At 39.7% G+C, this 12,323-nt stretch overlaps 1 protein-coding gene across 1 annotated transcript in view; it reads right to left on the reverse strand.

Annotated features, from left to right (window-relative positions):
• The window catches only part of Cage1 (cancer antigen 1), a 34,114-nt gene that overhangs the window by 5,102 nt on the left and 16,689 nt on the right, over positions 1–12,323 (reverse strand). Inside the window, 6 exon segments of the mRNA XM_055595067.1 lie at positions 446–516; positions 1,354–1,458; positions 7,108–7,215; positions 7,837–7,917; positions 9,208–9,318; positions 11,069–11,215. Coding sequence (XP_055451042.1) covers positions 446–516; positions 1,354–1,458; positions 7,108–7,215; positions 7,837–7,917; positions 9,208–9,318; positions 11,069–11,215 — 623 coding nt within the window.

The raw sequence follows: 12,323 nt of genomic DNA on the forward strand, positions 1-12,323 counted from the left end.
AAAGAAGAGAAAGAGAGAAAGGAGGAAGGAAGGAAGGAAGGAAGGAAGGAAGGAAGGAAGGAAGGAAGGAAGGAAACCCAAGACCAGAAGCCCCAAATTGCCTGAGATTCTTTCTTTTGGATTAAATATAAACTGGTGGTGCCTTTTAGAGAAATTGGTTTGTACACCAAAATTCTCAGAAAAGCTGTAAACTCTTGAAGACAGTAGAAGGCAAGTCAGCAGTCCGCCAGACACCAGGCTGAGCTCTTACTCAGTGAGTCCCCAGAAGAAAGACGTAATAAAGCAGCTCATCCCGAACCAGGTCCTGGGACATACTTTCAGGCCGTCCTAAATGACACATACCCTTCTTTTCCTATTTCTAAGAGTCAGAGAAAAAGATCTTACAAGCCAGAGAATAAAACAAAACATCAGTAAATACTCACAAAAATTAGTTTTATTAACTTACTGTGCAATTTGAGAATGGGATATCTCAAGTCTTTGGTCAGCACATTTTATAATTTCTTCATATGACGTTACCTTGGGAAAATAAATATTTTTTTTAATAAATACAAGTATTTGCATCTATTTTTTTTCCTTTTTAAGAATCTTTACAAGTTGAAGTTTAATTATTTGACTACCATAAATGAAAATTCTACAGCAGACAAAACATCCTTTTTCCATTTGGATGTCAGGAATATGAGTAACAACAGAGTCAGGCTCACTCTTCAGGCTGGAAATGTGAGTCCCAGAAACTGGATAGCTCCAGTGAGTGCACTAAAATCCATCTGTCTCCCACACAACAACCCAGGGTAAGGATTATAGCCTGTTTGGTTAAAGTTAATGCAGTCTTTGTTTGTTTCTTTGAATAAACTACAAACTTGGCTCATGTCTGCAGTTTCAGCACTTGGGAAGCTCAGACAGTAAAAATTGACATTTCAAGGCCAGACTGGGCTTACATATTATGGTGACACTGTATCAAAAGACAAAAAGGAAAACAAACAAAAAAAAGTACAACACTAAGTTGGCAAGATACTTAATTAACTTGAAGGTAAAGTAGGGAAATTAAGACTTTAAGATGCCAGGAGCAATGTTTTGGACACTTTCCAGCTCTCCAGCTAAAGGGCCATTTATATGCATTGCCAGTTAAAGGGAACAGTCTAAAGAGGCTTAGCAAAGCTCAGATCACTTTAGTGCTGGAGTTCTATTAGTTTTGATGCCACATTTTTGTTTAGTTTTATTGTTGCTGTTTGGTTTGGTTTTTAGGCTGAAGACCAAACCCAGGGCACAGAGCCAGATCCCTATCCTGACATCATTTTTTGAAGTCATTTCTTTCTTTCTTTCTTTCATTTTTTTTTTCTATTAGAAAACTTGTACCTTATTTATTAGGCTGCCTACATGTCTCCGGTACTTGTCATTCTCCTCAATGAGTTTGCTGTAGTGGTCTTCTTTGCTCTCCAGAAGGCCTCCCAGCTTTGTGATCTATAGAGAAACATCAGTGGAAATGTAACCTGGAAACCACCACGAAACAGGGGTAAAAAAAATGAAAACAACAAGCTATATTTTAATTCTAGTGTTCTCTGAAAGTGAGTTCTGCTAAAGCGAGATGTGACGTAGATGCCAGATCTGGGGATAGATTGCATATAGAACATACGAGCAGGAATTATAATCAACTAATCAATTGTGTTATTTTCTAGTATGAAACAGCTTTGTACATAACCAGGCACCTGCTAGTACCTACAAGCAATAATCACATGCAAATTCATTACTCCCCATCATGCAGGTAACCCATGCAGAGGCATGTTTGAGTCTGAGTTAAAGGGGTGTGTGTGACGATGCATGGCAGGTCTGAGACATACCCGCCCATGCAATGATGCTCATTTCTGAGGTTCAGCTTAATGTACGTCAGGGTCCAGCATATCATCCATCCTTTGCAAAAGTGCTATTGAAAATTAAAAATTATACAGGTTGGCAAGATGGCTTAGTGGGTAAAGGCACCTGTAGCCATAGCTGATGATCTGAGGTCTATCCCACAGACCCATGTGGAAAGGGAAAAGCAACTCCTGATATATGTCTCTATCCCCAATGACACTTTGCATGACAATATGGTTACACACACACATACATGCATGCATGCGCACACACATACAATCAATCAAATGTAATAAAAGTTTTAAATAAAAACTTACTTTTTTTCTGAGAATGGTACTTAGAGTCATTAGGAAAGCTTATTAACACTTTTTTTTGAAAGTTAATTTTCAAAGCAATTATAGAAGAAAAACTATAGAAAGGTACCTACTAACTAGTAGTGCAAAAGTGATTTTCAGTCTTCTCACACTTTATAGTTATGTGTTAGGGGTTGGTCTGGTGCTGTGTATTCAAATGCTGGTTTTGGTGCCTTGAGATCTGGTTACTGACCTGCCACAGGCATTGATATTATAGTTGAACTATCTCCTGTAGCCATGTGATGAGAAGGAATGTTCCCTAATTATCTCTGATTGGCTGATTAAAAGGCCCACACTGGTCTTATTGTTCCTGAAGATATTTCTATATCCCCCTTCTTTCTTTTCAACTTACCTAAGATAGATAGATAGATAGATAGATACATAGATAGATAGATAGATACATAGATAGATAGATAGATAGAAGAAAAAGAAATAAGAGAAATCTGAGTCTAAGTTTTTATACCTTGGATGTTTTTCTCCCCCCCAATCTTGCATGGTTCGAAAGGCACATATTGTAACTTAACACACATGAGCCCACAGGCTAGGACAGTTCACAGGTGCTGTGCCTAGCTGCTGCCTGCAGCTCAACTCTCACTGAACAGCAAGGGATTCGGAGACTTGGTGGGTGAGAGGCGGAACTGGGAGGGCAGTCTTCTAGACTGAGTTGGGGAATGACATTAACTTCCTAGATTGAAAAAGAGAGACTGCTATGGTCTCTCTCCAAGACACCACGGCAGAGGGTACTTGGATCCTTCGTGGCTTTGTTCTGGTTGTTGTCATGGATCTGTTTGCAATGTGTTCAATGGTGATCACGATTTTCCAAGCCCTCTCTAGAAAAGTTTAAGGGAGAGGTGAGGAGAAGGCAGAGAGATACGGGGCTGGAGAGATGGCTCAGAGGTTGAGAGCACTGGCTGCTCTTTCAGAGGTCCTGAGTTTGAACTCATGATGGCTCATGACCATCTATAAAGACATCTGGTACCCTCTTCTGGTGTGCAGGTGTACAGGCAGACAGAACACTGTACACATAATAAATAAATAAATCTTTTTAAAAAAGGCCCAAGAGATACAATGCTAAGTTATAGGCAAGAGAAAGGAAGAAAGAAAAAGTGCTCTTCCAGGTATAAAATAGATTGGTAGCTATTAGCTCAGCTGTTAGTAGCGGCTGGAGTTCAGAGCTCTCTGGCTGCAAAGATGTTTGTCAGCTATTTCTGGAAAGGGCAAAGGGCCTGCTGATACACTTTAGCAACAACTAAATTCCAAGGATTGATGGACAGGACTTACTTGTTGCAACATGAGATGGCAATAATAAGTCACAGGGCTTCTGTAGCCAACAATAATTATTGGCTGTGCATAGATATTTATGTCTCAGCCAGTCTCAGAGCTATTCCCATGTAGCGGGATCAGCAACATAAGTTACCTGGTTTGTTCTGTAGTTTGAAGTCATGTAAATACATTTAATTTAGCAGTCTCTCTTTTACTTAGGTCTATATATTACCATTATCATTGGACATACAATCATTATCACGTTGGTTGAAATCAAAACAAGGTTGTATATATCTAAATATCTTTCTCTGGGCTCTTAGGTGCCTATTGTACTAGGCCACTGGGCAAAGAAAATGCCCTTGTTTCTATCACAGACTGAATTCTGCCTAAAATGAGCAAACTTGGATGCAGGCCAAGTCGACTGCTGAATTCTGCCAAAACAGGGTAAGCAAGTCCTTAATAGTTCCTGTTTCACAAATACATCTGTTAAATATACTAGGCCAAAAGGCTGAAGATGATGCTCCAACATTATAGAGTTTTGTGTGGCTGTCTAGGGAGCGAACTGTCTCTATCATTTTTTATTTTTTGAAAGCTGCTAACCTGCACTTCTGTTTACTCAGGTAATTAATTTTATTCCTTCTCAAGTCTCTGATGGGTTGAAGACCAGATAGTTATAGTTTTATACTTAAGTTTAGTTGCTTAGAGAATTAAAAAGATGTGTTAAGGTCTAGATAGATGTTTTAAGGTTATAATAAAGTTATAATAAAAATAATTTGGATACAAAACTTTAGATTCCCCAAGATAGGATAGTATTTTCTTCAAAGTTGCCAAATATCTTTAGAATGGACTTTAGATATGTAAATCTTGCCTGTTGGTCTTTACAATTTTTTCATAATTGTGCTTATTGTATATTCTGTTATAAAGATGGCCTTTTTATTTAGGCAGAAAAGGGCAATTGTCGGGGGTTGGTCTGGTGCTGTGTATTCAAATACTGATTTCAGTGCCTTGAGATCTGGTTACCTGCCATCGACATTGTTATTAATGTTGAACTCTCTCCTTTTCCAAGTAATGAGAAGGAATGTTCCCCAATTATCTTTGTTTGGGTGATTAAAAGGCCTACACTTGGTCAGGGCAGAAGGTGTTAGGTGTGGGTAAGGTTCGAGGCTTGGGGGTCAGAAGGATCATGGGAAGGAGACGGTTACAGGAAGAGGAAGAAGGAAGAAGATGCTGCCATGGGTTAGGGTAGAGAAGCACATAACCAAGCAGCATAGATGGAGGAAATTAGCTCAAATGAAAAACATTAGCAAGTATTTTGGGATTATGGATGGGAGGTAGCCCAGATAGGAATGATCAAAGCAGATGGCCTGGGATCAGGGCTTAGAAGTGATAAGGATAGTTTAGAGGGTTAATATCTGCCATGCCCATGTGAAATAAGGCTGTTCTAAACTCTATGAGATGTCTGTGCCTTTTATTGTGATAGTGGGTTAGATAATACGGCCATAATAATTTTAAGGCTAATAATGTGATTAGCCTGATAGCCTTTATTTTCTGCAACAGTTATGTTCCTGTAGAGAAAGACCCCAGGAAGCAGTGGGAAAGCCATGTGCTGGAGGAGCTGCAACATTCCCTTCCTCTCCTTCCTCCTCTCTTCATTCCAGAGATGGGAACAGAACCCAGGGCCTAGAGCGGGATAGATCAACTCTACTTCCAGGCTATTTTATTTTATATTTATTATATTATTATTTTTTAAAATTTCGAGGCAGGGTCTCCCTAAGTTGACCAGGCTGGCCTTGAATTCAATATATAGCCTAAGTTAGTCTTGAACTTGAAACCCTCTTTCCCCAGCCTCCAGAATTCTGGGACTATCGGCATGTATCCCCACTTTTCTTCTCTTTCGAGGATGAATGGCTATGTAATAAATACAGTGCATAATTCTGCTTTTAAGTTAATTGGGAATATGCAAGGGTAGACTTCTGTGCTATATCAGAGACCACATCACACTTTTTCATTATGGCGAGACCTATAGGGATTTCTAGTATTATTTTAATTGTATTTGTGGCACAGTGTAATAATATAACATACACAAAATCTAGAGTGGTAAAATTAGGACAGTGCAGATTTCCATCTCTTTAAAAAATCTTTGACTATCACATATATATATATATATATATATATATATATATATATATATGCAGCTAAATGACTGGAACTGGAGGAGATTATAGTCAATGAAATAAATAAGCCCAGGAAGATAAGCACTGTGTGTTCTGGTTCATAGACAGACACCTTTAGACAGTCGAAGTGAATGTGTACAGTAGTGCTCTGTAGAGGGTGGGAGGGCTAGGGGAGAAGACGGGGTAGCAGGAGGCTGGGTAACAGGTATCAAAACACAGATCGTAGGAATAAGATCCAGTGTTCACAGCAACAGGAGGCATAGCCTGTAAATAATCAGAACGGAAGTGGCCAAAACTCCAAACACAAAGTTATGGTAAGAAGAAAGACATTTGATTAATACACACTGTATATGTATATTAAAATATAGTATGGAACAGAGAAAAAATATGCCCTACCAACTCAAATTTTTATTTTGTTCTCTGTAGCTATCTAAACACTAAAATCAGGTTTTCATTTTCTTCTATTTTCCTGTGTTCTCATTTGTACCACCTGAGGTAAACAGAGTTATTTCCAATCATTGTTATTGAAGGCAGCTACTATAGTAGATACACAAAAAATCAAGTGTGCCTTATCCACAGTGAAAAGCGGTACATATTTTGTAGAGCTGTGTGTGGTCTGTATCTGTAAGCCCAGAACTTCAGGAGCTGAAGTGAGGCATTGTGAGACGAAGGCTGCCTTGAACTAGACAGTACAATCCTCTCTCAAAATAGACAGACCAACAGACAGACAGTGGGCTGGAGAGATGGCCCAGCACTTTGGTTCTCAAGCACCAACATGAACTACCTCATTATCAACTGTAACTCCAGCTCCAGGTGAGCTGGCACCCCTTTCTGGCCTCTGAAAGCACCTGCATGGATGTACATATACACATATAAATAACATTTCAAAAAATAAAAATAAAAGGAGGGATACAGCCAGTGTTGGCATGTTTGTCTGGCATGAGGAAAGCCTTGGATTTGATCCTTAGAATTGGGGAAAATAAAAGCATGTTTATCTTTTGGTTTCTGCATTTTGAAAGACATAAATCTTACTAGTCTAAAAACAAATCAAATTAAGCAATATTTACATTTTTATAATCATCTTTAAAATTTATTTTATCCATATTTTGTGTATGGGTTTTGTCTGCATATGTGTCTGTATACTGCTTGCATGCCTGGTATCTGGAGAGGCAAGAAAACATTGGATTTCATGGAACTGGATTTACATACAGACAATTGTGAGCTACCTTGCAGGTGCTGGGAATTGAACCTGGGTCCTCTGGAATTGCAGCTTAAGCAATTGAGCCCATTTCTCCAGCCTGATATATAGAATTTTAAAACATAAAAACACTTCCATACTTTATTGGTAATGCTGCCATAGCACCAGTGTGAATATTTTAATGAGCAATACTTCGGAGGTTGATAACTTATTAAAATTTAATGGATGATACTGGGTATAAAAAGGACCATAAGTCATTGGTCTATCTTACCAAGAAATCAAGCTCCTCATTTAGGTTGTGGTATTTATCCAGTTTGACTGCCAATAACATAGGAGCTTCTCTGGCATTCCTGGCTTCTTCTGCATCAAAATCTGTGACCTGAGATTAAACATGTTTGTACACATTTCAGTACTTAACCACTGCTATCATTTCACAGTATTATTTTAACTTGAGAAGCAGAGAGAGAGGTCTCGAGAGATGGCTCAGTAGTTAAGAGCATTTGCTGATCTTACAGAAGACCCAGGTTCAGTTCCCAGCCCCACATGGGGTCCACACAAAGTCTGTAATTCCAGTTCCATGGGATCTGATGCCCCAGTCTGGACTCCTCAAACACTGCATAAATGGCATAAATGTGCTGCACATACTTGCAGGCAAAACACACTCTTACACGTATTTTCTTTTTAAGACTCAAAGAGAGGATTAAGTGATATGAGGCTGGATTCAAAGAAGTACAAACTTTTGGGGAGGTAGCAGTGCATGCCCTTAATCCCAGCACTTGGGAAGCAGCAGCAGGCAAATCTCTTTGAGTTCAAGACCAGCTTGGTCTACTGAGTAAGTTCCAGGACAGCTAGGGCTACACGGAGAGACATCGTCTTGAAAAACTGGGAGGGAAAAAAAAAGTACAGAACTTAGAGCTAGAAGGACTTCAGTGAATTTGTCAAGAGAACATAAATATCTGTACTTACAGGTTGGAGACAAAGCATAACGTGCTAAACTCACCTCAACAGTGTGATCTTGAAGTGCTTTTTCATTAGCAATTAACTCTTTAAGAGTTGCAATTCTGTTTTTATGTTTCAATAGCTAGGAAGAAAGCATTTCATATTTTAGAGGGAAAGAAAGAAAATTGCCTACTAGAACATTTTTGATAAAGTTACCCAACCATGCAAAGTCTAATCTTTAATGCCGAAGTGATGTAATTACTTCAAGCACTTCCCAGTATGAGAAGACTTCCCACAGTGGGCCTAAGACTGCTGTGCTGAGCAAGAGCAGCTAGCAAGTCACCCAGCACCCCGCACTGTCTGAGGTTTCGATGGCACCTGCTATGAACGACTCAATGGGCCGAACCCCGCTACTCATAGCGCGTTGTTTACACTGAATGCTTGCCTGCTTTCTGGTGGGATGGAACGTGGTATGTGATTCCCCAAATAAAAATTCTCTATGGACAAGTCATTATTGACCTTCCCTGGAAGATAGCCCTTGGGCCTGTGACCACTGTTCAGTGCTGGGGAAATGATGCAGAAACTCTGTGCCCCCTCCAGGGCACATGGGAACCTCTTCCCTTCTGATGCACCCCCCCTGTGCCTTTCCCTGGCTGCTTCCCCCGGGCTGCCTTATGGTGTAAGACAACTTAGTTAGGAGTGCAGTCGGGTGCTGAATCCCATTCCGTCCCTGGAGTTCGTAGAAGAAGGAGAGAACCAACTCCTGAAAACTGGCTTCTGCTCTTCACGCATGCGCTGTGGCCCATGTGTGACCCCCCCAACACACATTAATAAATACAATTAAATTTAATTTTTTTTTTTTTTGCAGTGAAGATACTCTAAGTGCCTCTGTTCCAACCCTTTTTCCCAATGAAGAAATAAAGGGTTTGATTTTAAATGTGTCCAAGTGACAAGGTTTGAAGCCACTATAAGAAGTGTGAAAAAAAAAATCTCTTCTTTAGAAACCAGTAATGCCATTTAAAAATGAAAAAAAAATGTAGAAATTAAAAAAAAATTTATTATACTTATGTACTTTCATGTTTGTGTATATGCTTTGTGGCTATGTATGTGGCAGTCAGTCAGGGGAAAACTTATGAAAGTTTGTTCTTTCCTCCTACATGTGGGGTCCCAGGGGTCAAATTCAGGTCCCTGGGCATGGTGGTATGTGTCCCTAGCTACTGAGCCATCTCATCACCCTGGTGAATAAAATTTTCCAGTGCAGATTCAAGTTGTAAATAAGTCAAATGTTGAATATTGTATTTAATTCTAAGAGGCTGGTCTGGTCCCCAAGCACATCTTAAACAAATCCACAATGCTGGGAGCAGCTGTTCTGTGGTGTTACAAGCTACTTCCCTCTAGACTGAATTGGGTTTTAGAAGAAAAAACACAGTACCTCTTTATCTAAATCTTTCTTTTTATTCTGAAAGTCCTTCAATTTTTGCAGCATTACATCATTAGCTCTCTTACTCTCTTGGCAGTGTTCAGCATCAGGAATGTTGAGATCCTAAGGATAAGGATGGTTTGAGAAACTAGATTGATTTTCGTTGAAGCTAAAATGAAGGGAAACCTCCTTTCAGACATAAGGGGCCAAATGAGATAAATCATATTGACTCCCATCCTTCAAATGTTCTTCATCATCTCACTATGCGTTAATATGAAAGCCTGCTTGGAAATTCACACGTGCTCATGCACGGCTGTTAAGAGTGGGGAATGTACTGCTAATGCTCACCTAAGAAAAATGCACGCTTACATTCATACATATTATCAACCCTTAGCCTGGCCTGTCTACATATCCAAACCTTAAATAAATTGGTACCTCTGTCGGAAGAACAGTCAGACATCTACGAAATTACTGTACATGAGCAACTGTTGGAAGGATGGGATGAAAAAGCTGGTAACCAAGAAAGGTCTGTACCACATTTGATTGGAACCTTTAAAAACAGTTTTGTGTTTGTGGGCCATAGCTTTGTGATCTATGATCTGCACACCACAGACTTAGCACGCTATCTGACACTCAACGAATACTAATGTTCAACAACCGTTAGCTGGATGAGACGAAGGTTTTTGTCTTATGTTAAAAACATGGCAATGCCTGGCAGTGGTGGCACATGCCTTTAATCCCAGATATTGGCAGGCAGAGGCTGAGATCTCTTGAGTTCTAAAGCCAGCCTCATCTACAGTGTGGTTCCAGGACAGTTGGGGCTACACAGAGAAACCCTGTCTACAAACAAACAAACAAACGAAACAAAGGAAAAAAAACCCAAAGCACGGCAAGCTATGCCCTCAAATTTGAGTTCAGATAAGTGTGCTTACAGTGGAAGAAGTGTACAACAGAAAAAAATGGCTAATTTGAAAATCTAGCAAGTACACACTCTTTCACATCATTTTTGTTGAATGCAGTTGCTGCCCAGGACAGAAGCACTTATGGTTCCCTATTTAAGGAAACTGGCTGAGAAACATTATGTTACTTGGACAAGTCATACAGCCAAGGCATGTGAGGCCAGGATTTGAACTCATTGATACTTTGTTTTAAAATTATTTATTTAGGGCTGGAGAGATGACTCAGTGGTTAAGAGCACTGGCTGCTCTTCCAGAGGTCCAAAGTTCAATTCCCAGCAACCACATGGTGGCTCCCAACCATCTACAGTGAGATCTGGTGCCCTCTTCTGGTGTGCAGACAGAACACTATATACATAAAAATAAATCTTATTTACTTATTTATTTATTTAATGGATAGATAGGTGTTTTGCCTGCATGTAGGTCTGATGCCTACAGAGGCCAGTTAGCTCCCCTGGAAACTGAGATTATAGGGGGTTCTGAGCCTCCCTGTAGATGCTGGGAATTGAACATTTGTCCTGTGGGACGGTAGCTCAACCCTGAGCTACCTCTCCAAAACTTCATTTTTCATTCTGCTCATGTGTACAGTTGCCTGTCCCAAACTATTTTTTAATCAAGCAAACAACTCATTAATGTGAACAATCACTGAGGGAGGACTGACCCAGAATATAAGACTCTGGAAAGAAGAAGATGGCTACTTAGTATTTTTATTCTTTATCACTTTATCTTTCCATCTGACTATATGCACCTGTTAGTACCAGATGTTGAAGATAAACAGTACAGAGCATGGGGAGCAGAGGAGGGCTGCATGGGTGGCGGTCTGGCTCTGTCTTTTCTTCTGTAACTTAATTCTGTGACCTTTCACAGCCTCTCTCAGTTCACTCCAACTGAAGGAAATGATTTTTTTTTTTTTTTACCTGACATGTGAGAAGTCCTATTGTCAGGGCCAAAAGACTGTGAATTCTAGAGGCCAGTGGAGAAGTTCTCTTCATAGGTTGAAGTTGCAGGTTTTCTTTACAAGATGAGCAATTCAGGAACAAATTAGAATGTGTCCCCTTTGTATCCTACATGTACACAATTCAGATTTATCACAATGAAGCCAAAGGAGCACGTTAGCTTTTAAATAAAATGCTGGTAAAACACTATGCTTAAAAGCTCTGAGCAATGGTTCTGAAGTGTTTTTCCTTGGGATCCCTTTATATTCTTAAATTTTCTCGAGAAAAACAGGGCATACTTTAATACAAAAAAAAAAAAACAAAAAAAAAAAAAAAAAAAAAAAAAACAAACCTGAGTCCGTATTTTTCACATTAGAAATTGTAACAGTGTATTTTAGAGTATTTGTTTACTAATTCAGTTGTCTAACAATCCATTATGTCTAAACATAAACAGACCTTTTATTAAAACTGTATTTTTAAAAATAAAAACACTACCAAAGGAGAAGTTTTCTAATTTTTGCCGTTTTGGGTGGAGGGGTGAGGAGTGGTGGTGGTACTGGGGATCAGACTCAGGTTCTTAAGTAAGTGCCTTGGCTCATTTTTGACTAATTTTAACTCTATAGTTGGAAAGGATTTTCATCTTTGATCCACACATCCAGTGGTGGGAGTGGAGCTCTTTGAGAGGATTAGAAGGATTAGAAGGCATGGCCTTGTGATAGTAGGTGTGGCTTTGCTGGAGGAAGTGTGTCACTGAGAGTGGTAGGCTGTGAAGTTTCCAAAGCTCCTGTCAGGCCCAGAGTCTCTCCCTCTCTGCCTACAGATCATGAAGGCGCTTCAGTGCCTGCCCTTGTACAGACATGCTCTCTGCCATGATGCTAACAGAGCTAACCTCTGGAACTCTAAGTCCCCAATCAAATGTTTTCTTTTATAAGAGCTGCCTTCGTCATGGTCATGGTGTCTCTTTCACAGCAAAAAACAGTGACTAGTACACATCCTGTCAGCCAGGAGTCAATTTCTTTACCACATGTCACAGAGCTTCTAAAATATCATATACTTGTGAAGTAACAATGGGAAAAACAATAATGTCTTTTGAGAAAGGATATCAGAATCGGTATTCCCACATGCAGAGCAAATTCTCCACTAATTATCTGCCCCTGCCCATTCTTTACAATCGTAAGACAGTGTTGCCAAGGCTGGCTTCAAATTTGGGATCATTTTGCTTCAGACCCCAAATGTC

Source organism: Psammomys obesus, unplaced genomic scaffold, assembly GCF_907164565.1.
Source record: "Psammomys obesus unplaced genomic scaffold, mPsaObe1.curated_primary_1811, whole genome shotgun sequence".
In the NCBI taxonomy this organism is placed as follows: Eukaryota; Metazoa; Chordata; class Mammalia; order Rodentia; family Muridae; genus Psammomys; species Psammomys obesus.